This window comes from Diplotaxodon limnothrissa, linkage group LG4 (assembly GCF_057381915.1).
Source record: "Diplotaxodon limnothrissa isolate DT_005_m linkage group LG4, D_limnothrissa_male_GT1.1, whole genome shotgun sequence".
In the NCBI taxonomy this organism is placed as follows: domain Eukaryota; kingdom Metazoa; phylum Chordata; class Actinopteri; order Cichliformes; family Cichlidae; genus Diplotaxodon; species Diplotaxodon limnothrissa.
The window spans coordinates 28,573,148-28,599,818 of NC_140599.1; the positions used below are offsets into that span (position 1 = coordinate 28,573,148).

The 26,671-nt window shown below is 40.0% G+C and overlaps 1 protein-coding gene across 1 annotated transcript; it reads right to left on the reverse strand.

The window, feature by feature from the left end:
- Positions 1–1,333: 1,333 nt before the first annotated feature.
- Positions 1,334–22,109, reverse strand: kcnj19a (potassium inwardly rectifying channel subfamily J member 19a). Its single transcript, XM_085351812.1, has 3 exons — positions 21,444–22,109; positions 6,711–6,927; positions 1,334–1,998 (listed from the first exon to the last, which is right to left on the reverse strand). Exons 1-3 carry the CDS (start codon positions 22,107–22,109, stop codon positions 1,334–1,336), a joined length of 1,548 nt encoding a protein of 515 aa, XP_085207938.1.
- Positions 22,110–26,671: the final 4,562 nt, after the last annotated feature.

Genomic DNA, 26,671 nt, shown 5'->3' on the forward strand with positions numbered 1-26,671 from the left:
TATCCACTTCTGGCAAATCATACACAGCATGAGAAGAGTGGCAAAGCACATGCGTAGTTAGCAAACATACAAGCGCACTCAAAGCTCTCAGTGCAGCTATATTACAGGAATAGAGTGTGTGAAGCATATGTAGGCTCTGTGTAAAGTGAGTGGGTGGCCGAAGCTGCAGATTGATGGGAGACCCCGTGCGTACTGTTAAAGCCAGTCAAAAATCCTTTTCCCTCCCTTCCTTCCTCGCAATAGGAAAATTGAGGCTTTGGTCTTCTCTGGATATGCTGACTCTGTATTTGATGATGATGATGATTTTGTTTTTGTTCCTTAATTGCATCCATGCTGTGTTGTGTGTTTATACTTGGATTTCATTAAGCCCTATGTGTTCAGGGTTGTCCTACACTTTCAATCTACTATTTCACCTGCTTTTGGTACAAATGCTGACCACATGCAGAATGACAGTTCAATAAATCTATTGTGTTGGCATAAGTTGATAAAAAAACAATAAGCCCCACTAACCAAATTGGTGTGGTCGTGTGTTCTGAAATATACTGGCGTGAAGACGGTACACTGCGTTTGGATATGCTTGTTAAACAGGATGCCTCAGCTGACCACATTCAGTCTGCAATAACAGGTCATCTATAATCAGCTTCCATTCTCCAATAAACACATATTTATATTTTCCATCTTAACAGCAGTGTATCTCATTATCATCTCCCTCTCTCTGATAGCCACTTACTGCACCACGGAGTTATGGGATTGTTCCTGCATAGTGTCGCTTGCCAATGTGGTAAAATTACGGGCATTAACAACAGCCTATTAAAGCTACAATTGCATCGCACTGCTGGATTACTTATTGATATTTGGCAGAATTGCAGCACTAAAAATTTTAATGTAAACATAATAAATTCTGGGGGGGGCGGTAATAAAAACACAATAAAGAGAAAGATCAAACAGCATTTATTATCATCTTAATATAATTTATATTTAGATAAAACTAAGATTGACAGTTAAGTGTAGTGGTGCATACATTAAACAATGGATTTAGTGTATACATGCACAACTCTTGCAGAATAATCAAGTTTGCTTTAAGCTCAAAGTTTGTGTTTTCTGGTTTTGTGTACCAAAGCGTAAATTAATAATAGCATAGCCTCTGCTAAGCACAAAATCACAGTAATTCCAGTAAAGATTTAGTCTCAAGAAATAAAAATGAATAAACCTCTTGTTTTTTTGTTTTAATCAAAGCCTCCAAGGGTAAAGTACATCTTTGACTCTTCTTTTCATGTGTTTGTGGTCAGAGGTCACTGTCTGTATGTTGTTATAGTCCAGGACTGTCTGGATTTCAGCGGTCGGCATTCATCTTCCTTAGCTTTGGTGGCAAGTTATCCTCCAACCTCCCACCGGCTGAAAGAAGTGGGCTGTGCATGGGAACCGGAGCAGGGGACAGCGTGGATGGCAGGCTGTGTTGGTACAGGTCTCCAGTTGACTGGGTCATGGGTTCAAAGCCCACCTTGAGAGACTTTAACCCTAGACGATTTGCTGCCTCGGGGCCAGGTGAGGAACTGAGACGTTGCAGCTTTAGGGGGAGGTCTCCGGTGCTGCAGGCCTTCTCTGAGTGCTGGGAGCTAAGCATAAGCACTTTCCTCTGAAGGTCCTCCTTCCCCGATGAACTCATCCTCTGCAATTTGCTTGGAAGTCGAACCCCAGTCCCTACATGATGGCCCCTCTCCTCAGTAGTGTTAATACAATCCACAGAAAACACGCGGTCACGTCGGGCACCGTGGCTCTCAGTCAGTGCGGGGGTAGGAGTAGACAGAGGCGATGGGAGAGAATTCTTCTCTTCATGCTCCTTGACACTGTACGGTGGTGTCGGCACCTCGAACGTGCTGTGGAACTGAGAGTAGTCGACCCTGAAAAAACCCTCTTCCAGGGACATTACTGGTAGGAAACGATGGCCCCATAAAACCTCATCCTCAGTGTATGACGTTCTTGCCTGGCATGTCATACCTAGAAGAGAGTGACGGCAGTAATAATTTTAATAACTGCTATTAAATGGGGTTTCAGCAAAACAATTATAGGCTGATAACGAGGAATCTGTAGGATCGGCATCACTGCATGCTATCTCTTTTCTCTCTCCTTTATTTCTTGTGATGACAGCTTCATGCTTTGCTCTGTGTGATTATCCAGTTCAGTTTAGTCACGTACTAGAAGATTTAAAATAAACCCACATGAAAGGGCTATTGCATTTCCCAGTTCATAAAAGTAACAAGAGGCTTTTACACCCTAATGTTTTTATTTTCAAAGCTTGCCATGTTCCAATACTGATGTACTGTAATGGAATATGTGAGATGAAGATCATTATATATATATATTAGGGGTGCAACGATATTCGTATCGATATTGAACCGTTCGATACAGTGCTTTCGGTTCGGTACGCATATGTATCGAACAATACAAAATTTGTAATTTATTTTATCAACTTTCCTTCTGACGATGCTGTCTGTGTTGAGCGCTCAGTGAATCTGCGTTCGACTACTCCGCCTAGGGTCGACAGTGCAGCCTAGGCGGAGGAGTCGAACGCAGATTCACTGAGCGCTCAACACAGACAGCATCGTCAGAAGGAAGAGCGCAGGGCAAGCTAGCGAGACAGAAGTTAAGCTCTCCTTACATCATGGACCTCCCCCACTCTCATTCAGATCTGGCGTTTGGAATTATTTTGGTTTTCATGTGACGTATGACCCTGAAGGTAAGCGAGTCATGGACTAAAGTAAAACAGTATGTTGGATGTGCCATGCAATGCTCAATTACATGGGTGGGAACTAGTGTGTTAGCGCAGTTAGCTCGTTAACGTGTTGGCCGTCTAGCCCCATGCACAGGTGATCGGCGGTAGCTCGTTAACGGAGATTTGCCGTGTTGTGGCGTTAAGGTCATTTCAACGAGATTAACCTGAAAGCACTAGTGGGAACACAACGAATATGACTGCACATTTACGCCGACATCATCCTAGTGCAAAGACAAGTGGAAGCAGAAAAAAAACAAGCAAGCATGCTACTAACTTTAGCCGAGTCATTTAGACAGCTGTTTAATATGCTGCTGAGAATATAGCCCAGAAGAAGCGGATAGTATAGCTTTTATTTTGGAAAGAGCCATTTCTCTGTAATAAACTCTCTTTTCCAAAGATGAGTGATTCCTCAATCAGATACAGGGCTCGCAATATCGCTAGCTCAACGTCCCGGGGCTAGCGATTTTTTCAGTCGGGCTACCAAAATCTATCTCTTCCCTGCCCGTCGGGCTATTGTAGGAAGGAAAAATATATGTCAATGCTTTTGCATTCTTTCGGAAATGTAGCTGGGTAATTATGTCATTGGCATCGGTGAGCCACTGTCAATATGTGACATATTGAAATCGCGTTTGAATTTGCGCTTGTTTTTTTGCTTTCACTTTGCAATCGCGCAAACTGTGTATAGAGAGCGACAGCACTGATCTGTGAGTGATGATAATTTGTGCACCAATTCCTCTGACATCGTCTTATTAATCGTTAGCTTACTATGCAAACATGACAAGTGAAATCTCCCGCAGCAAGCTTAAACATGTGAGAGGTTGATCGCGCAGAGAATCGCTGAGCTTATGTGAGTGCGTGTGTAAAAGCAGCAAGATTTATATTTGACTACGATGACCTGGATGACTGAGAACCTTCACAGACAGATATATATTTTAGTTCTGCTGAGCCAAATAAGACAGGTCAGGGTGAAGAAGTGACAGCCAAAGAAAAGCTTACCACAAAACGGAAAAGTTATGACAAATCAGACTATAAGGCAAAAAGAAAGTGCAGCTTTATGGTTTCATGGACAAAAGAATTTCTGTGGCTGCAATATGACGAGCTAAATAACCAGGGCTGCACATAAGTGGTCCGCAGGTGCGCATTCGCTGTCAAAATAAAAAACACGCACAAGGGTTAGGGTTAAATTTAAAAACTGTACTTTTGAGTTAAAATATATATTTATAATTTTAATAAATGACAAATTAAAACGGCATGAACATTTTTTTTGTATCGAAAAAATATCGAACCGTGACACCAAAGTATCGAACCGAACCGAACCGTGAATTTTGTGTATCGTTGCACCCCTAATATATATATATATATGTATATATATATATATATATATATATATATATATATATATATATATATATATATATATATATATGTATGCATATATTTCTTTCCTGGATTTCATAAGCTTTGTAAGTTTATCTTTCCTTGATCTGGTAAATTATTTTCACATTTTCTTCCATTAATGGTGGCTAAAGTTGGCAGATGGTTTAGGCAAAGCTGGTTGTGATAATTGCTCATTTAAATCTGATCATCGTGATGCTCTTACATCAAAACAACATGGCATGTGTTCTGTCTTTACTTGTCTTTATTTAACTCTCTGTGTTGATTGCAGCTTCAGTCTTCGGCCAGCTAGAAGAAAATCATCTGTTGGCAAACTGGGATCAGTTTTCATCATGCTCTGGTGGAGGGCCTAAATTATAGATGATGTATTAAGCAAAGATTTCTAGTAATGGGGGTGCCTGTGCGTCTGCTTTGTGTACACGTTTTCCATTTGACCTGAGGCTTGTAAAGTAATTTTCTTGACTTTTGGATGTTTGTTGGAGGTCATTCGTGATCAATAATCACTTAGTTTGAGTTTCTTTTCTGATCCAATGGCTTTGCTACAACCTGAGCTCTTCTGTGAAACACTACAGTTGGCTAAAGAGTAGGAGTCTGATCCAGTCCCTCTGAGGGATGATATGTTCTGTGTTATGTCATAACCTGATGCTATTCCAGGCACACGACTCATCTTCATCCACAGAAACTCTTCACCATTTCTGTATTTTTTTTCTAATTGCCTTAAGGCTCAGCTTTAATTGCAGTTGCAAGTTTAGGATAATTTTCCAGCATTTTCTCCACTCTTACCAGTAAAAAACTGAACTTCAGTTGATTATAGTTGCACAAGACAACAGTAATATCAATGCAATGGAAGCTTTTGGGTCGAGTCTGACAGGCATGCTAGTTAAGGTTCATCATTTAAGCATACTTTAGGTATTCTGGTTAATGTCTACTGCTTTTTGCATAAAAATAAAAGCCCTCGGCACATCAAGACTTTATGTAAAATTCCTGACACTGGCAGAGGTTAGAGAGTACATCAACTTCATTTGCTGAGTGTTATGTTAGGGTCAGCGAATTTACATAGTTGCACGTCATCTGCATATTGTCAAGGGGCAGCCTAAAGATGAAGTCAATATACCATTAAAAGGACAAAAAAAAAATCTTATGCCATGTTGACTGCCCTTTAGTTTTATAGTTTCTTATATAGAGCTAACAAATTCTGCCATTCTCAGTTTTCATCTCATTAGGTTGCCAGAAGTCAGCACCAGCATGGATCTTGTGTGATGCTGGGTTCAAGCGACAACCCATGTGATCCTGTTCTATTGCCACACAGAAGAAACTAACTCGTTGTTTAAAATCAGACATAAACGAGAGCTTGGAATTGATTTTAGCTGTCAGAATTTTTTTTATCAGCAATGAAATTAAGTAGTTTTGTCACATTGTTGAAAACAGAAAAAAAAATGCCTTGAAGACATAAACTAAAACTGACAAGAATTAGAGCCACTGCATGGTAATCTGTCAAGTCTGGTTGAAACAAAGTGAATGAGTAGGAGAGACGATCAACAAGCTGAACAGCTGTGTCAGCAGCAGCTGGATATACCGGGAAGCTGTTAATGTGTTTGGGGTAATGGGATGTGGGTTAGTGTGAAGATGCACATACGGAAATGACATTTTAAAAATATGCTTATTTTTATTATTGTTATTATTTTTAAGCATTCCTTTTCCATACAGTTGACAGCATATTGTGGACAATTGTAGGTGACACTTCCAGGGCTTTCCTCTTCTACTCCTCAGCTCCGAGTGCTGTGCACTGCGACACTAGACTTCTAGCTGCACCCTGATTTAATGGTGTTATCAACAGAGCACAGCCGTGTTGCCTGCCTGGCTTCTCACTTCCCGCTGATCCTTCCCTTCTGCTCTAAGCCTATTCAGCTCCATGGTTTCTCCTACAACAGTGACACAGGCAGGGTTATGGGGGGATGCCTAGAAGCACGGCTGAAAAGAAAAGAGGAGGATGGATTTATTTGTATTGGACTTGGGATGAATCATTGTGTTAAATATGCAACAGAGAGATCTGTGTTGTTGCTGAGGGTACTCCAGCATGGCTGCCTGTAGCGTACAGCAGCGGCTTTATACCAGTGTCTCACACCCTCTGAATTACTTCTGCGCTCAGCTGTCATGTGAAAAATTTAGTGGAACTTCAACTAAAACCTCATTCATCAAAGTGACACACGCATCTATGACCACAGGGTTTTATTATGCATAGAGTAGACATAAACTAATTCTGCAGAAATAAAATATCCCTTGAAATTCAATCAGTGCGTCATTCTCATGTGTTGATGTCATCCTTGGTTTCTCCAGTTCTTGTGCTGTTCAAATATGCCAAACTGGGAAGGTGGGGAAATTAGATTCCAGATTATGAGTATCTATTTGATAGGAGCGTTATGTGGCTTGTTATTAATGTTGGACTTTACATTTAGATTGGGAGTGAGTAAAGCGGGGAGAGAAAACAAACAATGGGAATGGGGAAGGACACAGTTTAAAGAAATGACGTAAGATTGCTCACCGGTAGTTTCAACGATGCCCTCGAGGATAACGACAATTTCAAACTGTTCACTCATGAGAGAGCGCTGGGATAGGTCAAAAAAGGGGCTCTTGGGATTAATTTCATGACAAATGGTGAGAGGGGATACCAGAAAGAGCTGGTCTGCACCCGTTCCAAAGCCTACATCCAATTCGCACTGGTCCAGAGGCAGGAACTCGCCCTCAGGTGTCTGACGAGACTGAAAGATAAAAGTCACACATAAGTAGACGGAGACAGAGGAAAGTGTAAAGAAAGCAAAACAAAAAGATACAAAAATAAAAGAAAGAGACAGGGAAGTGATAATTACATTCATGTAGTCTTTAAAAAGTCAATTGAGTTCTTCTGTCCACCTATAAATGAAATATTTTTGTATTCTACTTGGTACTTTATGACAATGTTAAAATGCCCAGTATTACAAGTCCAATGGAAAAGTGTGGCAAGTTAAGTACCTCATTTGTAATTGAGCTGTATATGAAAAACTATTTAAGCTGCTTTAGCATGCTTGTACTTTCTGCCCATCTGCAAACTGCTTTGCAACCCACTTCTGCTCCAACTACTCCTTTCATGCTGTTCTCAATGCTGCCTGCTTTCTCCTGTGCTGGGTTTTGTAGTTGATGTCTACCTTCAAATCTAAAGGACAGCAGATTGAAATAACATCAATTAATTCGAGTATAGTGGTCCAGACTCAACTGATATTTTAAAAGCAGACCGATAGACTATAGAAATATTATTACTTTCATCTAATTAATAAGTGTTCCAAAATTTCATGAGTCAAAAGGTGAGAAAATGCATTTCTCTTAAAATATATAACTCTCTCACTCTATATATATAATCCCTCACTCTCTCTCTGTGCTATCTTGTTTGCCATGTCCACAGACTTTGCGCTTCACATTGATTTCTAGGAGAACTTGCAGGCAGACGTATGAGACAGCTGTGTTTGGACAGGACTTGCCCACAGAGCGTTAACTGGTGCGGAAGCATTTAATTGCCCAGATGATGTTAGAGCTCAGCACCGGGGTCCTGGATGTATTTTCTTCTTTCCTGTCTTATTCTGTCTAATCAATCTGTTCACCTTTTCTCTTCACATTTTCTCAATTAGCAGTCTGTTTCACCTGTTATTACAAAGTCTTTTAAATTTCAAGACATTTTCTGACATCCTGCTGCAAAAAGCCTTTCCGATTTTCAAAAGCTTCAGGGTGGGCCATTTATATGGATACACCGCAATAACATGGGAATGGTTGGTGATATTAAAGTCCTGTTTGTGGCACATTAGTATATGTGAGGGGGCAAACTCCTCAAGATGGGTGGTGACCATGGTGGCCATTTAGAAGTCGGCCATCTTGGATACAACTTTTGTTTTTTCAATAGGAAGAGGGCCATGTGACACATCAAACTTATTGGTAATGTCACAAGAAAAACAATGGTGTGCTTGGTTTCAACGTAACTTTATTCTTTCATGAGTTACTGTATTTACAAGTTTCTGGCCACTTATAAAACATGTTCAATGTGCTGACCATTGTCTTGGATTGTCAATGCAACCCTCTTCTCCCACTCTTCACACACTGATAGCAACACCGCAGGAGAAATGCCAGCACAGGCATCCAGTATCCGTAGTTTCAGGTGCTGCACATCTCGTATCTTCACACCATAGACAATTGCCTTCAGATGACCCCAAAGACAAAAGTCTAAGGGGGTCAGATCGGGAGACCTTGGGGGCCATTCAACTGGCCCACGACGACCAATCCACTTTCCAGGAAACTGTTCATCTAGGAATGCTCGGACCTGGCACCCATAATGTGGTGGTGCACCATCTTGCTGGAAAAACTCAGGGAACGTGCCAGCTTCAGTGCATAAAGAGGGAAACACATCATCATGTAGCAACTTCAAATATCCAGTGGCCTTGAGGTTTCCATTGATGACGAATGGACCCACTATCGTTGTACCCCATATACCACACCAAACCATCACTGATGTTCGACTAATGCCACTCTCCAGTGACATGCAGCAAGTGCTACGCTGTGGGCTCTTGCTGAATGAAGCTAGGATAGCCACTGATGTTTCTTCATTAGTGACAGTTTTCTTGTCCACATTTTGGCAAATCCTACACTGAACCAGTTTCATGAAACTTAGCAAGCAGTTTGCTAACTGTAGCATGGGAGATGGGTGGTCTCGCAGGGTGTCTTGCATTGAAATCTGCTGCAATGACCCGGTTACTGCGTTCACCAGATATCAACACAATTTCGATCCGCTCCTCACGTGTTAACCTCTTCGACATGTCAAAGGCTGTGAACAAAGAGAAACTTGTAACTAACTCATGAAAGAATAAAGTTACGTTGAAACCAAGAACACCATTGTTTTTCTTGTGACATTACCAATAAGTTTGATGTGTCACATGGCCCTCTTCCTATTGAAAAAACAAAAGTTGTATCCAAGATGGCCGACTTCTAAATGGCCACCATGGTCACCACCCATCTTGTGGAGTTTGCCCCCTCACATATACTAATGTGCCACAAACAGGACTTTAATATCACCAACCATTCCCATGTTATTACGGTGTATCCATATAAATGGCCCACCCTGTATAATTAATGTGAAATATTTTCATAGCTATAAAAAATGTAGGAAGGGAAGATAAAAACAGGTGTGGGTGGGGAAAAAAAAGTCTTGAGAATCAAAGATTATTTTGGCAAAAATCCACATTTAAGATAATTAGGAACAATATCTTCTTTGGCATCGTGGAGCTCAGTTAAAGTCAGTTATCAAAAAAAGATGCTTAAACTCCTTTTAAAGTAAATTAATGTCATTAACTCCAAAGAAAATAATCTGCAAAAAGATGATTTTACTCTTTTCACAGATTAATTTTTAGATTCTTTTACATGACACCCTGCCTTCTCTACTCTTCTCTCTTTTTTGGGGTCATTGTTTTACCTCAAACCAATTATTTGGATGCGTCACTCACCAGCCACCCACCTAACAGCACACACTACTCCTCCACCTCAGCTCCACGCAGCTTCATAATGAACTCCCACACAGACTACCACACAGCCTCACCAGCTTCTCTGTAATGCTTTCTGCCATTTCTGGATCTTTTGTTCTTGTTGTGAATCTTAATAATAATCAATACACTATTCACTAAAACACAGTCCCCTCTTTCACCCCTGCCCGAAACACCAATGAAACTGGAAATTGGCCATTTGTAGGCTACTTAACACACCCCTAACCTAGCTGGGTCATCTGTTTACTGATCTAAGCCATTCTGTTTTACTCTGACCCAAATGAGTAACCACTAATTTTGCTCTGGCTAGAATAGAAATTATCCACTGGAGTTAGCTAGTTAAGCAGATGCTTGCTCCATGATTTGGTTAAAAAGCCAGTCTGCAGACTCATTGTTGATGTTTTCAGCCCACTGGTCACCAGCTGATTGAAGAGCGCACATTAAATTAAAGACACGGCTGTTGAAATATATTTGCATGCTTAGCCTAAACACTTATCTTATCACTTATCAGTTCCCAGAGTCAGAACCAGACACGGAGAAGCTGCATTCAGCTTTTATGCTCCTTATATCTGGAACAAACTCCCAGAAAGCCTCAGATTAGCTGAAACACTCAGTTTATTTAAATCCAGGTTGAAGACTCACCTGTTCTCAGCTGCATTTGAATAAAGCACCAAATCCACACTTTTAAGCTTAAATTTCAAAACTTACATTTAACTACTAATTTTATCTACTGTTCTGATTTTATCTGTTTTGATTTTATATACTGTTTTGTTTGTTTGTTTGTTTGTTTGTTTGTTTGTTTGTTTGTTTGTTTGTTTGTTTGTTTGTTTGTTAATTAGTTAGTTAGTTTATTTGCGTGTTTTAATCAATTTTAAATCATGCTTTTTATTTGTTCTTGTTTCTAATGTCTCTGTAAAGCACTTTGAATCACCTTGTTGTTGAATTGTGCTATACAAATAAACTTGCCTTGCCTTGCCTTATCTAAGAGAAAGCTTTCTGCTTTCAACTTGCAATAGAAAAGGAGTGAGAGATGAAGAGGGGCTGTAGTGTTTGGAATGTAGCTAAAAGTAGCTGAAGTTGCAGATATGTAAACCTAAACCCTAAATCTGAGAGCAGACAGCTGCTGAAAGTTTCAGCATTCAGGGAATACTTCTGGTAAATGGTAAATGGACTGGTTCAAATATAGCGCTTTTCTACTCTATCTGATCACTCAAAGCGCTTTATACAACTAATTCATTCACCCAATCACACCCATTCACACGAGCATTTTTTCTAAGCTGTTAAGTGCTCCCTATCTAACATTCATGCACATTCACACTCCGATGGATCGAAGAGCAACATGGGGTTAGTATCTTGCCCAAGGATATTTTTGATTGAACCACCAACCTTCCGGTTAGTTGCTGACCTGCTCTACCATCTGAGCTACAGCCACCCCACTTCTTAACAACAGGGAAATAAATAATGATGTGCTATTTGGCCTTGAAATAAACCAGACCAGGTGATGTGCTGATGCCGGTCTTGCTACAGGTGCTCGACAGAAAACAGCAGTTGGAGACCACAGCACAAACAACCTTTATTGTGACTCTGTGCAATGAACTTGCAGTCATGTTTCCTTTGAAATGGTTGCTTCAAAAATGGGGTCTGTGACCACTTAGAGTCAGTTGCCATCATTAAAGCAACTGTGGTGCATTAAAATGGCAATAAAAGTGGTAATAAGAGATTCCTGGTTGAAGGAGTCAAGTTTGCAATTCCATTAAATTTTTTGTGATAACAGTGATAAATAGGTGGAAATTTACAAATTTCTTGCTGTCTGTTGCAATTTTGTTGCCATTTGTATACACATAGACTGCTTACATTCAGAGTCCAGCCAGAATCTCAAAGATTTGAAACAGAAATTAGTGATGTCATTGCTCCAGGACATCATCTTAACAGCAGAATCAGACAGGAACTCAAGCAGCTTTCCTTTCATGTAAGAATATAACTAGAATACGACCAGTTGAGTGGAGTCCCCATATTACATATATTGATTGCAGAGTGTTTGCAGTCTGTTATAAATCAGCAATTACTAGCAGACCTTCATTAGTCTAAAGGTGACTACAATCAGGCCCAATCCAACCACGACTGTTTGGAGACAGTCTACCTTTTACCAGGGGACCTATGCAACCACACTGCGATTGAAAGTGGCTGCTGTAGTACTTTTAGATTGCTAAATGTGAAGAAATTAATTGGAATCATCTAAAAACTACAAAGGAAATTTCTGTCCTCTTCTTTATTCTCCTGTGTCTGGGCCATTAGATGAACATGTCTTCAAGAGAGCTTAAACACATAAGCACACTTTTTTCATGTATAGTATAAAGTTTATGGAATAAAATACACTTTGCTTGAGCGTTTCTCTTGGTTTTTGGTGCCTTCTTTAAATGTGATGAAGTTTAAAGTTAGCTAGCCTAAAAATAGCCTAGTTAAGCTATAACTGAGCATGACGTGAATGTAGGTAATCAAGGCATTATACCGAATGGGAAAACTAAAGTAAAAGCAGAAACTGTTTATAAAATAATCCAAAGACGATACATCACATTTATCTGAAACACTGATGCTGACTAGTTTAACAAAATGTCATCAGGTAATTTTTCTGATGCATGCACATAGACTGCATATTAGTCTTAGCTAATGTGACGGTGCACAGAGATGGTTCTGCATTTTTTTCCTCGTGTAAATTATCTCAAAATGTTGCAGCAGGTAATCATTAATCCAAACTCCAAACAACCGTGCATATTAAACAGCATGTCTATAAACATGATTTATTGTTAGAATCTGTATTCGTTTTACTAGATAATAAAGTAGCTACTGCTGAGTTTGAAGTGCTGCAAAAATAAGTTTAATTAATGAAAATTTTCTTTTAGTGTGCTTCTTTGTACTTCCCGCCCCCCGCGCTACAGTTACTAGTCCTAGTCCGATTTCATCCTGACCTGCCGGTGATATTGTCCTATCTCCCAGATGCAAACTGTGAATAAGGTGCGAGTAAACAGGTTTTGCATTGCCAGAAAACACTGCATTCTATTTCTATCTCCTGTGAATATCAATGAGATGCTCGTCTGGATTTATGTCGGGGAATGACTTTCGTGTCGAGCGGGCATTGTTCACTTGTCAGGTGCTTACAGGCCACTGAATACTATTTGGCATTGTTCCTCCTTTGAGGGTTATCTCATGTTAGCTTAGGGAAATTCTTCTTTTCACTTTCTGTCTTAGTCGCTTAAGATTAAAAAGATGGATGACTGTATGCAAACATTGACAGGCAAAGCTTCTTACAAAGGCCCCCTGGCACTCTCCTAGACTCCTTCTTGCACAAAGATCCCGAGATAGCTGAGCTTGTCTGCTTTTTTTTCCTCCTGTAAATCTGACATGCTGTTTCAACCAATCAACAGATTTTTCTCTCCAAGCTCTCACATAGTCAGACAGGAACTGTTTTTATTTCTTCTCCACAATATTTTTGGGGAGAAGAAGCACTGGATGAGCACACAAACATCTCTCTTTGAATTTTTACCTGTCACGTCTGATTGCTCACCATGCCCATCAACGACTCAGCTACTCATTATCATTAGAAAAGCGAGGCGTTTTTTTTTCCCCCCTCTGTGCTTGCAGTGGAAGTGTCTCAGTGGTGTGAATGATGCTCATGGATAAAGACAGGTGATAAATAAAACTGATTAGACCTAAAGGGTCCTGGTCTTCCTACTCAACTCCACTCCTGCTCGGCCAGACCCTCATCAATCAGCAGCCTCAGTGGCGATGGAGGTGGAGGTGCTTATAGGCAATCAGATCGACCGGCCGACAATCCGTCCAAATCACGCGCGCTTTCAGGCTGCAAGTTATGCACAGCCTAATCATTAGATTTAGAAAAGCCTTGGTTAACATTTCATTCAAGCCAATCCAGCCAAGACTGAGTGAGATTAATTAGAAAAGTTAAATCACAAGTTAAATTAATTGGGAGAAACAACCTGAGGTAGACTGCATGGTGTTCTTCTGCTCTTACAAACGAGACTGCAACTGCAAACAACTGCTTGTGTTTAAGACTGCTTACGAACGGGTTTAAAATGAATGTCTGCATCTTCCTACACTTTCAGCTGTTGAAAGGCAGAATCGCTTAATGTAGCCAGCCTCTGGTAAAAGCATAAAAGACGGCTCAGTTTCTCTGCAGAACCTTTGTTGCACCATCGTCACCAAGATGTGTTCCTACCACAGCAACTCAAGATTTCATTTTTTCTATTTAAATGTGTTACTTTTCTCCTTTTATATAACTGAACAACACTTACATAGAGCTTTCATTGCTTCGCCTAAAAGCTCCCTTTATCCAGTCAAGCAGCCATTTCTGCTTTACTGTAAATCGCTTTTTACATCATAATCAAATACAGTTTAATACACCTCTGCATGATCTGTTAATGAAAGAGCTCAGAGGGGAAACCTCACTGAGCTGAGCAGGCACACAATTACACAATTGAATTGTGAGACCAGCTTTTGGTGGATTTATCCACTTTAGAGAACGTTTGTCTAAAGGTGCTCTTTTATGAGTGTGGAAATGTCAACTGAGAAGAGGAGAGTTTTCCTATTTAACATGTTTTACCGAGGGTAAGGTCCAGGTTACTTTTCTTTGAGACTGCATATTTTTGTTGTGTGTACTTTTTACATAATAGAACTGAAAGAAAGCTATTCAAACACACATGGGCGCATTAATCGGACACACATAATTGAGTCTTGAGGCACAAGAAAAATGCGGCTCATCCTGATAATGTGAGACCAGCTATTGTGCACAGATCAACTGAAAAGCTTCCAAAGATGACACCTACTCAGGGCTGTACAACAAAGTTAATAGAGGCTCTCTTCTATACAACAGGGGGAGATGAATGATGGCAGAAAGATGTTAATCTTGAAATTTCGTAAATTAATGGTCTTATTTTTACTCTAAACGCAATCTTAATGCTGCCGTTCATTTCTAACGTGCACATTAGCGCCCATAAACTTTAAGCTCGGGCCAGTTAAACATGAAACTTAAAGAAGCATATTTAGGTCTAACACTATCCTTTAATGAAGGAGACGTGGGAATCCGTTTAGTTTTGGACGAGATCAAAGTAAAATGAATTTTATTAATTGGAAATTCTCTGCAGTACATACTAATAGACTAATCAATCTTCTAATCTGTGTTCTATTAGTTGCAGCAGTGCAAGATGGGCTTCGCTGCTAATTGTGAATCCGTGTAAATTGCCATGACAACATAAGCAGTGCGTTTGCGCTGCTCTAACTTTACTGCACAGCTTCATTTGTGGCATTATTAACATACAGCTTAACGGGCTCTGCATACAAGCATGAGAAATTATATTGTTAGGAAATTAATTCCTTTTAGTTATTGAAAATGTGGCGCTTACACCTGATTTTAATCTGGTTAGAGGTGCACGTTGGTTAAGCCAAATTAAGAAAGAGCCACTTTTGTGACTCATGTAACCCATTAATGTTGAATTGTAGTACACCCATGCAGTCCCTCAAAAACCAAAAATCTTCTGAGTTGAGATTAATTTTGGGCGATTGTTGAAACATGTTCACGTTTTTGAACATTCCCTGCAAAAAAGTGGTATTTATATTTTTATGCTGCAACTGCATGTGGCTGCTCCACTGTACACTGTGCACCGTTTAACAAATAGCTCACTTTAATTAGTTTTGGGATCCAATCTCAAGCCTCTGGCAGTGAAGTCAGACACAGCGAGACAACATGACCTCCACTGCTCCAACACCTCGCCTCTTCTCCAACTTCCCACACTAGACTCAGCACACGGCTTCATAATTAGTTTATTGCTAAATCTTAACGTGGAGATAATACCAAAGGATGCTTTGCTGCTTTCTCGGTGCGTGAAAATATGCAGTAGTAGTAGAGAGCGTACTGGAAAGTAACAACCTGCCACATTTGCCTGAGTACAGAGGCATGTAAAGTCATACTGATGAGGTCGCTGTAGAGGCTTAAGCTCCGCTAAAATTAAAATGAGACAAGATTAGGTGTAGCTTGAAACGCTGAGACCAGGTTGGAAAGCCATTCAATTCTCCATGTGGCAACTTTGTGACTTTGGCAGATATGGTGTCACAATGTTCTTGGCCAAAATGTGTGTTTGTTGTCAGCGTGCACCCTGTGAGTTCTTCTTGTGTGGAAAATTCTTTAACGAGGCTCATGCTTTTAGTATTGTTAGGAGCCTAAAGATGCTGTATTTATGCAAAAATAATGGTCCAGTGCTTTACCCCTGATAGAAGAAAGAAAAACTTCACATTACAGATCCGGAGCAATAGCAAATGCCTCAGAAAGAAACCTTGGGAATCCAAGCTGTACATCTGTTCTTATGTATATTTGAGAATGCACACTCCTACATCAGAATGTTCTGTCCTGTGTGGACTGAATTATTTAAGTATAGAATACAAACACACGAGAAACATGAACAGAGCAGACTTTCCAGCTCTTGGACTCGCTCATCAATACATGCAGGGATTCGAGGTCTGTTTTTTCCAGCCCTCTGCAGCCTGATAGTATAATTGAGTCTTTTCTTATTAGAAAAAAAAATGGAAATCAATTCCAGTTCTAGTGCCTGTGTAACCTGCTGTGCAATCCTCTGAGGAGATATGCAGCCACGACTATTTTACTCCCTTGTATATCTCTGAAATAGAAGGCACCATTCATACAGTGAAAATATTAAGAAAAAAAATCTGCCAGGCTCTACCCAGCTGTTTCACTGCTCACCATCTCTTTCAATCAATGTCCTGCACACTCACACCCGCCTCCCGCCCTCACAGCTACACCAGAGTCATATTTTCAGCTTGGATGTTCCACCAGGATGCCCTCTGAGGCTGCTGTGGATGCCTTCCAAAGCTGCATTTCAGCTGCTTATGGTGGGACTTTAAATGTTGGCTGTCACTGGTCAGTCTTTTCCTTATTTCGTTTATAATGCAGGGATTCAAGGCCTTTTTCCATGTCCAGTGATCATCCACAGCAGTACTACAGGGCTCTTTCCAAACACAGCAGCAACAGCAATAACTTTTTGCAAGTTGAGCTGAATCCCTTAAATTCTAATTTTTAAGAGATGAGAAACAGCATATATGGCAGAGGATAATCACAAGGCTGCTTCCTGTCTGAACATCGCAAACACACTGTGTTAAATGTTGATTTTTGACTTTATCTAACAAAGATTGTGCTAAATTGTCCCTCAGTGCGGTGCCGATTTCTTCTTGGCTTAAGAAAGCAGTGAGCAGTGTTCCCCTCTGCTAATACGAGCCACAAACCTCTCTTTGGCTTCTTGGGCATGACCAAAATGAGAGGGAAAACCAAAAATTTTGCTCGTAGGTGTGAGCTGATGGCCCAAGGCGCTTTTCAAATGAAGGCTCGGTGTGTCCATGAATTCCAGTAGGAGGTGAGACAGACTGATATGTGATTTTTCTGTGTGGTTTTTAGTGTATTTTAGTTGGCAGAGTACAAAAGGACAAAGAAATAAAGCAGAAATAAGGTTACTTATTACTTTACGTTTGTTCTTTCACAACTGGGGAGTCTGACAACAGGCTACTCTACCTTTCTTTTTACATATGCATGAGGGGTACAGCCCAATTCCCTTGATTGTATCCGCGTTTCGGTCAATTGCGTCATTCTCTTGCATCTTATTTCCTCTCATGAAAACACAAGGCAGGAAAAAAAGGAACTGTCTTTTTGTCTGAGCCTTCATCTGAAGCAACGTCCATTTTTTATTAAAAAAAATTGCCTTCAGTTTCAACTTACTTAATTTAACACTGAGCTCCAGTGTACTGATGTACTGCAGTTCACACTATCACTGGTGTATTACGCAGGTGGAGAGAAGCCTATGGTTCAGTCTTACAAGGTAGGCGAGTGAAATCATCGCAAACATGTGCAATTTTACTTTCTGCCTATGGGGTTGTTCACTTTCTCCATGCTTGTAACTGTGGAATAGCACAGTCCTCCCTGCCTCCCTCTTTGCCTGAATGCATCATTAAGCTGACCAATGCTGTGCTTGATGTAGCTGTGCGGAGGAGAACACACATATAAACAAGCTCCAAGCACCTCTCTAATGCTGTTTGTCTTCTTTATGGCCCATTTTGCACATTGAACATGTATGTGGCTGAATGGAGCTCTATTACGATAATTAACACAGGGGGGCCTGTCAACCTTGGTGCTGTTTGTGGCAATTTTCTGCATTGCTGCCTGTTTTTAGAGTCTGAGCCTTCATCTGAAGCAACGTCCATTTTTTATTTAATTTTTTTACATTTTTGTCTAGTGACAGGGACACAGCTGGTCTGTCCGTCACTCTGATTTCAAAGTACGATGGCAGCTTTTGTTCGTTTAGAGTTTGCACAAGTAATGTTACTACCATCAGCGCAGCGGCCACAGCACACGATATTTGAATGTGTTACCTGCACTGCATTTATATTGTGTTTATTTCTGTCAGACTTCACTGGTAGCATAAATAATGGCAACAAATAACTAATTTGAATCAACATTTTAAAAAAAAAATATATATTCTCTTTATTATTTCATATTAATCCCAGTTGTAACCTTCATATTTTTTCATTTTTGGGCTAATAAATCAAACTGTCTGTGTAATATTTATGGTAAGTGATTAAAGGCATTGCATAAGAACACTAGGGTAAAAAAAATCTTTATTAAAATGTATGGTTCTTTTGACAGTCAGACCTACAGTTGCATGGTTCTAAATTTAAATGATGAAGTAAATAAAAAAATGCTATTGATGCTGACTTTTCTCTTATTCTTCTATTTTCTCATTTTAATGAGCTGACAAAAGCACTTTCAATGTGGAATGATTTAAGAGTAAAGTGAAGACTGAGTCTGTGGATTTACCTAAATTCTCTTATTTAATTGTTCTCCAAACACTACAAAGACGAGAAGATGCTATTTAATATAATAGAAACCTTGAGAAATGTGCTGGTACAACCCACCACTGTTTAAAGACATTAAAAAAATGCCTTGCAGCGCTGGATGAAGGAGTTGGTTCAGCTTTGTGCAAATCTCGTTTGATGCTTGTTTTGATTCCCACAGGAAACGGAGCTACGCAGGTGTTTTCAAATTCAATTCGGCTAAAGTGCTTCATGCAGAGTGGAGGGAAAGCTGATCGTTGTCATCTGTGGTGTCCCACTTCTTTTTTTGTTTTAATGAGTTTGGTAAGAAATACTGCGCAATGAAAAGATTTAGTAAGGAAACGAACTACTTTAACCACACTGGTGGCAGCAGGAGAAAATACCCGCTCATTTACATCTCTGCATGTAAATGAGGCGTTGAATGCTTTATAAGTTTGCAAGTTACAGTTTATGAGAAGCAAGAGGAAACGCCTCAGTTCAAAAGACTAACGAGTAACGAACATCGTATTGCAGGCACAAACTTTCTGGGTTGATTTGTGTAGATGTCCAAAGCTTTTCCAGATAAATCTGCAATAGTTTTTAGTATTTGAACCCCACTGATACAACTATGTTTCTGCTTGCAGTTCAAATGATAGAGATTTACAGTTGAAGTTGAATTTTGATGCAGTGTAAAAACATTTGTTTTGATTTCTGAAGTTTGAGGGCTGTTCGCGTATTCCACTTTAGTTTCTTAAACTCTGCCTCTCTTTTAAACTCTTTCTAAACAAGTTAAATGATTCCACTGCCACTAATGTCTTTGGGTATCTTATGATGAGGCAAGACTTAAAAAAGGCTGTAGTTCAACAGCACCACCAACATTTCTACACAGGGACTGCACTAAAAGGCATCCAACTTAAAACAATACAACTATGGCAGTAGTTTAATTCAGCATCGTATTTGATGATAAATATTTACACGTATGTAAATCCTAAACAAGGCTTGTGGTCTGTGCACTGACTCACCAGACTGTTAGTTTTTTTTCTTTGTGTGTGTGTACTCTGGCAGTGCTGCTACAAATATTCTGTCTTGGTAAGAGAGTCTTTGAAGCGAAAGAATAAGGTTAGACCAGAAAGCCCTTGAGCAAAAAATGATAAAAAAAAAAATCTAAGAAGCACACAGTGGATGCTGTATTTATTGTATTTCACAGAGAGGGGGAGTGTAAAGAGGATGTGGGGTTGGCATAGGTCTTGGAATATATACTGATTGTATTTCTGGCAGTCTGGAAAGGAAGCAAATGGGTTTTACCTCAGCTCCATTTAAAAAAAAATAAAATTAAAAAAGGAGTTTCCATTCTTTTTAGTGATTTCATGTCTGTTCCAATCTCATTGACACTCCTGTTTGTTAAGTTTTGGATACCCATGTTATTAAAAAAAATTGCCTTCAGTTTCAACTTACTTAATTTAACACTGAGCTCCAGTGTACTGATGTACTGCAGTTCACACTATCACTGGTGTATTACGCAGGTGGAGAGAAGCCTATGGTTCAGTCTTACAAGGTAGGCGAGTGAAATCATCGCAAACATGTGCAATTTTACTTTCTGCCTATGGGGTTGTTCACTTTCTCCATGCTTGTAACTGTGGAATAGCACAGTCCTCCCTGCCTCCCTCTTTGCCTGAATGCATCATTAAGCTGACCAATGCTGTGCTTGATGTAGCTGTGCGGAGGAGAACACACATATAAACAAGCTCCAAGCACCTCTCTAATGCTGTTTGTCTTCTTTATGGCCCATTTTGCACATTGAACATGGATGTGGCTGAATGGAGCTCTATTACGATAATTAACACAGGGGGGCCTGTCAACCTTGGTGCTGTTTGTGGCAATTTTCTGCATTGCTGCCTGTTTTTAGAGTTTGAGGTTTATTAGCTGTATTCTCCCAAAATCTGCTAAGTTGAAGCCAAAATGGCACAAACCCACTTCAACAATGCATAAGCTTCTTCTTCTTTTTTTGCAGCTAAATTCAAACACTGCAGTGCTTTCTAACTCTTTTTAAATTTCAGAAAGGAAATTTTTAAAAAAATGCATCACCTTAAATACTTTTTATGTCTTAACACTCTCTCTCCAGAGCATTGTTTTACTGAGTCCAGTGATCTGCTGTGGTGTGTCAATCTCAGCTCCCTACTGATTCACTGAGTCTAACTTTCTATCAAACACAAGGGGGAGGGGCATCTGTCTGTCACATCTGCTTACTGATACACTTCTATCTGCCCATGTGTCACCAGTTGAAGCGGAGCTGATGCTGGACACAGTAGGGACCATGCACACTGCAGCCCCCCCCCCCCCCCCCCCCCCCCCCCAATGACAACACAGTCTTTTCTCTCTTATTTCAGTGGTTTGTGAGGCACCCATCTGGCTGCTGCTCAGCTTCACCATATATACTTGTTATATACTTGAGCAATTTGCAGCTTGTCTTTGGCCTCGTGGGCTTAGGTTAGAGATTCAGCGATGCAAGCTGTCATTCAAGTGTGCAGTCACGCTTAAAATAAATGACCGTGGAAGCTTAAGGAAAGTAAAAAACAAACAAAACACGGGATGCCAGCCTTCAAAGAAAGTGCTCCACGCTGATGAGATAACGCAGTGCTGCTGAAGCTCCAGTGTATCAGCAGGGAGTCTAACAAGTTAGTGTAAGTTAACTACATTGCATCTATTTCAAAGTCATGATTTGCTTTACTGATGAAAGGAGATGTGGTCTAAAACGAACTGCTCTTACTCTTGCAGATTTAGCTTCTTTTTAAATTTATTATTATGTTATTAGCCGAGTGTGTCGATATTAAGCTTACCTTTATAAGCTTGCACCTGATCTGTGCGGACACCATGTGGCTGTTCCGTAGGTTGCCCACACGGAACATGAGGCACAGTTTGCCGTCTCGCAGAGAAATCACCGCGTCCTGACTGAACATGAGCGTTTCTGCGCGTTTCTTGGGTTGGGACATTTTTATGAACATACAACCGATGAGAAAAGCGTCCACTATGGAGCCCAGCAGCGATTGGAACAAGAAAAGGATTATGCCTTCCGGGCACTTCTCCGTAATGTACCGGTAGCCGTAACCAATTGTGGCCTCAGTCTCGATGAAGAACAGAAAAGCTGAGGGGAAGTTGTAAACATTGGCCACACAGGGGGTGTAGGATGAGTCGTGGCCATGATTTAAATCTCCTCTGATGTACGCAATGACCCACCACATCGATGCCATGACCAGCCATGCGATGGTGTAAGTTAGGATGAAGATCAGTAGGTTCCATCGCCACTTTAAGTCTACCAAAGTGGTGAACAGGTCAGAGAGGTATCTGCTGGTCTCTCCACCGAGGTTTCCGTGCTGCACATTGCAGCGACCGTTCTTCTCCACGAAACGCTGGCGTTTTTTCTTGACCGGAGCAGAAAAAGATGAAGCCCGATTTGTGTTAACCACCTGATAGTCTTCGCCAAATTTTCTACGAAGTGCCGCCATTTCAGCTCTGCTGAAGAAAGTGGGGGAAAATACTTGCAGTTTAATCCATGCTTTGGTTGTTTTAGCCTCCAAAACACTGGTTACCTGTAGTGCGTAAAATGCGCCATGGCCACTTTAGCGCGCACATGAAATCCTATGAATAAAAAAAAAAAAAAGAATCGTGCGTATTTCAGTGCTTTTAAAGCACAGTCATCATCCTCTCAGATAAAAATTTCCACTGTTCTGCCAGTTACTTTACATGACATCTGAGGATCGCTGACTGTAGCTGTGCGCTCTGCTCAGCCTCCCCACACTCTAACTGGTGTGATACTCGCCAGTGGAACGAAATACGATGAGTTGTCTACCATTCACAGCCTCTGGTGGGCTGTAAAGAATTGGAAAAAAACGGAAGAGGGAGAGATGTGAAGAGAGGGAGGGAAGGGGCAGGGAGAGAGGAGGATAGAGTTACACAAGAAGGCGTTTGTGTGTAAGAGAGAGATGGAGGGAGGCGTTCAGTTTGACTCTTTTCTGTCCAGTTCATTCATACAGGTAGTCAGTGTGAGGCTTAATTGATATATTCATCAAAGCTTTGGTTAATTTATTCATTGATTCCCTTTGAGTAGTCATATTGCCTTTATATTACAGCTGCTTATCCTGCGTCTGCACTGAGACACACAGCCACACAAAGTAAAGAGACTGGAGACATTTTGTGCTTTAAAGTTAGATTGTGCCATCTACTGGATAGATAACATACATACATATTTATTTTAGTGGACTGGGCAACATGGGGGCTAGGGTATCACTAACATAACTGCTGATAATATTTGGTCTTCTGCTAGCCTGTGCCAAATTGCTAAAAACCTAATAATCTGAGATATAATTAGTAAATTAAGAGCAACTTAAAAGACAAATGGAGTAGCGGTTTATGTGTTAAATATTCTTCTTGAATGTCAGTTTTTATGCTGAAGACATTGGGTTTAGGACATTTTGAGAGATGACCATTCTTGGTTCCCTTTTGGCCTCATTTTAATCAAAGCCACAAAAGGTCTGCACTTCATGCAAGTGCCATTATCATTATTAACTAATGCATAATCACACTTTGAGTCACACAGATAGCATAGTCCTCCAACCAACCCTCACCTCAAGTGTCTTTGTTCAGCCCTTTCATTCGTGTTGAGACCCCAGTAGGAGTATTTCTGATATAAAAGAGCTGTGCCCTCTGAAAAACAAGATCTATAATCACTTTGTTCCTCTTTCAATGTATTTTTAGCACTTAATCAATAAATGATGTAATGGCCTGATTTTTCTGGAACTTGATTTTTTTGGTTTTTGATCCCTGTGGACTTTTTAGTTGTTGCTTCTGGTAGGCATGACAGCGGAACAAAAAAGATTTTTAAAAATATATGGCACCAGACAAAAAGTGCAATTTTAAGTAGCTAAAATGAATCCAGTCTAAGGAAACCGTCCAGCAAGAAATCCTGCTTTAAATATTGTAAGTTTTCAAGTAGATGTAGGCGTGTAGCATGGAACAGAGGGGTGTTTTGTGATTTTTCCCTTCAATTATTTTGAGAAAATTGGATAGAAAAAAGCACAACCTGCTCTTGCTCTGACAGTTCAAAGATTTCTGTTCAGCCATAATCAGTAGAAACAAGTACTCAGAGCAGAAATCTGACTGCTCAAGTTATCATTCATCACAACCTCAAGAAGAGACTGAGATAGCATAGATGTTCTTGTTCTAGCTCATTTGAAATTACTTTGTCACTGTAACATGAGTATATTTTTGCCCAACACGTGTTCTGTATCTATTGTTTGTCTTTGTATAAGTCAATCCCCTTTAATGATTTGTTAAGTAACAGCTTCTACAGCTTTATTTTTCTTTTATGATCTGTTCTTTTGTACTACGGGTTTACCTGATGGCTGCTGTTTTGTTGTTGTTTGTCAAAAGCACCTCTATTGTCCCTTTGGTGACAATAAAAGTTCTCTCATTTTGAAAGCAAAGGTAAGAAAAGCTGAGGGGTTTTATTATGCCAAGTTTAGACAAACACAATATCAGCTCGATAATGGCCCAACTTGAGAGATGTAGGGCCCTCGGCGAGAGGCAAGACAATTCTTCCCACTATTCTCACCTCACAGCATACTGAGAAATAGACTCACTTTTTTTCTACCTTTCCCTGCCCTATAAAACAACGTCTGCAATGTTGAAATGCAAATTACTATCCCAGATGCTAATATACATGGAAAAGTAAAAGATAAGCTGATGAAATTAGGATCACGCTGTTCTCTTCAGACAGCCCACAGCTATTCTTTACTTTCTGTTTTTCAATTTTAAGGCAGCCAATACTTGCCTTGAACATCATTCTTTATTTACTCTTTTGGTGAAATAAGTCGGTTTACACCCCTGCTCCAAGACATAGTCATGCCTGGATAAAGTTCACTTAGTTGGGGACCAAAGTAACTGCATCATGTCTCACAGGCAAAAATTTGTAACACATAATTTTAAATATTATAGTTATTTAATATCTGTTATAGTCAGAATATCCGATAGTTTGGTTCTATAGCACCGGTAGCATAAATAGTGCAGAGAAACACAAGTAATTTTAGGGTACTTCATGTTGCAAGTTAAAGATCCTACAATATTAGAGAGAGCCAAGCACTTTGTTACTGTGGAAAGGAAAATTTCCTTTGAACAGGAAGGAAGAGAAGACAGAAAAGGAGCATAGATATATAAACAATCAAGACAAAGCAGGAACAGACAAAAGTTAGTGACATGCAGTAATGGCAAACAAAAGCACAGCATGCACAGAGTGAAAACAGCCATGTGACGGAGAAATGTTCAGTGCATCACGGAAAATCCCCACACCTAAGGGATGGTTCAGGGTCACCTGACCCAGCCCCAACTATAAACCTTATCAAAAAGGAAAGTTTTAAGGCTAATCTTAAAAAGTAAGAGGGTGCCTCTCTCCTAAACTTAAACTGGGAAGAAGGGCCTGAAGGTTCTGCCTCACATTCTCCTTTTAGAAATGTTTTGAAATACAAGTAAGCCTGCAGTCTGACACAGAAGACTGCAGGCTGAGATACTCAGTAAGATACATAATTTGTAAGTGACTTTAATTCAATTTTGCATTTAACAGAAAGGAAATTAGCTACATATTACAGCCCTCATATTAGGTACACCAGAGTAGTGAGTTTCAGAGATGCACAAGTGCTTTTTCTAGCACCTGTCAGTACTCTCGCTGTGGCATTGTGGATCCAATTAAGGAGTTTTAAGGAGCATTTTCGAACAACCAAATGATAAGGTATTACAATATTCCAGGCTGCACATAGCAAATGAACAACAAACAGGATGTACCCAATTTTGACAAAAATCACATAATGACAGAAACGAATCCAAGAAATTTTGCACAATGTGCAGGTTAAAGGAAACACTCTGTTCACAAATGTTGAAGTAAGTACTGAAATTTGTACGGTCAAATACGATGACTGAATGTTGTCTGAATTTACAGGCATGAAACTGCACATAATCCAGGCTGTTATGTTTTAAGACATGCCTAAGGATTTGTGCTGTTCTGTGAAGTGAGCCATAATGATAAAGGCTTTATATTCACCACATCAAGAATTTCATTTGTAGTGTCAGTTCTTCAGCATTTTTACTCAGTGACTATTGTGCAGTATTAGAGTCTGCTTTATATTATGCTGAGATTCCTCCTAATGGAAAAATCTAACAGAATTTGAGGAGAATTAATGGCAAACTGAAAGCTTAATCATTTGAACACAGAAAAAGATGACTCTGCACTATCTTCAGGTCACAAATGCAAGAAAGGGATGAGAGAGAAGGCAGACCAGGATGAACAAAAGAGCAGTTATCAAAAGCACTTGGGAGTACTTCTGGAACACTCTGAAATATTTCTTGTGATAAAGGCAAATTCTTGTAGACATTAAATTGCCTGGTATGTTAAAGTGTTTCACCTCTTAGTTCTAGTAAAAGGCAAACCTGCTCCACAGTCCCAGCTGTGGGTGATAAAACTGGCATGATGCAACAAAATGGAATTTAAACTGCAGTTTTCCAACTGATATTTGTTTTGAAAGGTACATTTTTATTAGAATAATAATAATTATTCTCATTATGAGCACGTTAGCTTGGAAACTAAAAGTGAGAAAAGTTTGTACACGTCACAGGTGTTGCATTTTATCTTTATATCAAAGCACATGAACAAACCAGGACAATAGAAACTCCTTCAAACAGATTTCTGACGAGATGAAAAACAAAAAACAAAAAGAGAATGGCTCATTTATGATCAGTTAAAAGTAGCGCTGTGCTGACTCGCACTGTTGAAAGGAGCAGCTGTTCTGGGTGATTCAGAAAAAAGCTTTTGAAACAACTTTAAATGACTCCAGTCAACACGGAGCCTTTGAAAATAAGTTATTATGGCCCTGCCTGATAATGTTGTGCTAAGCAAATGTTTATCGTAAAACAAAATGTTTGCTTGCTCATATTTGTGCTGCGAGTTAAATGAAAAGATTGATAGCACTTGCTGTGATTAATGAGATGCTACTGGCAGCAAATGTTTTACTCAGCTTAATGT

What these genes read in the sequence shown, in the direction of transcription:
- kcnj19a (XM_085351812.1), bottom strand. Translation starts at nt 22,109, where the DNA reads ATGGCGGCACTTCGTAGAAAATTTGGCGAAGACTATCAGGTGGTTAAC. An exon ending in TCAGGTGCAAGCTTATAAAG is followed by an intron (nt 6,928 to 21,443) that starts GTAAGCTTAATA and finishes TTTATCTTTCAG; the next exon opens with TCTCGTCAGACACCTGAGGG. An exon ending in GGGCATCGTTGAAACTACCG is followed by an intron (nt 1,999 to 6,710) that starts GTGAGCAATCTT and finishes ACTCTCTTCTAG; the next exon opens with GTATGACATGCCAGGCAAGA.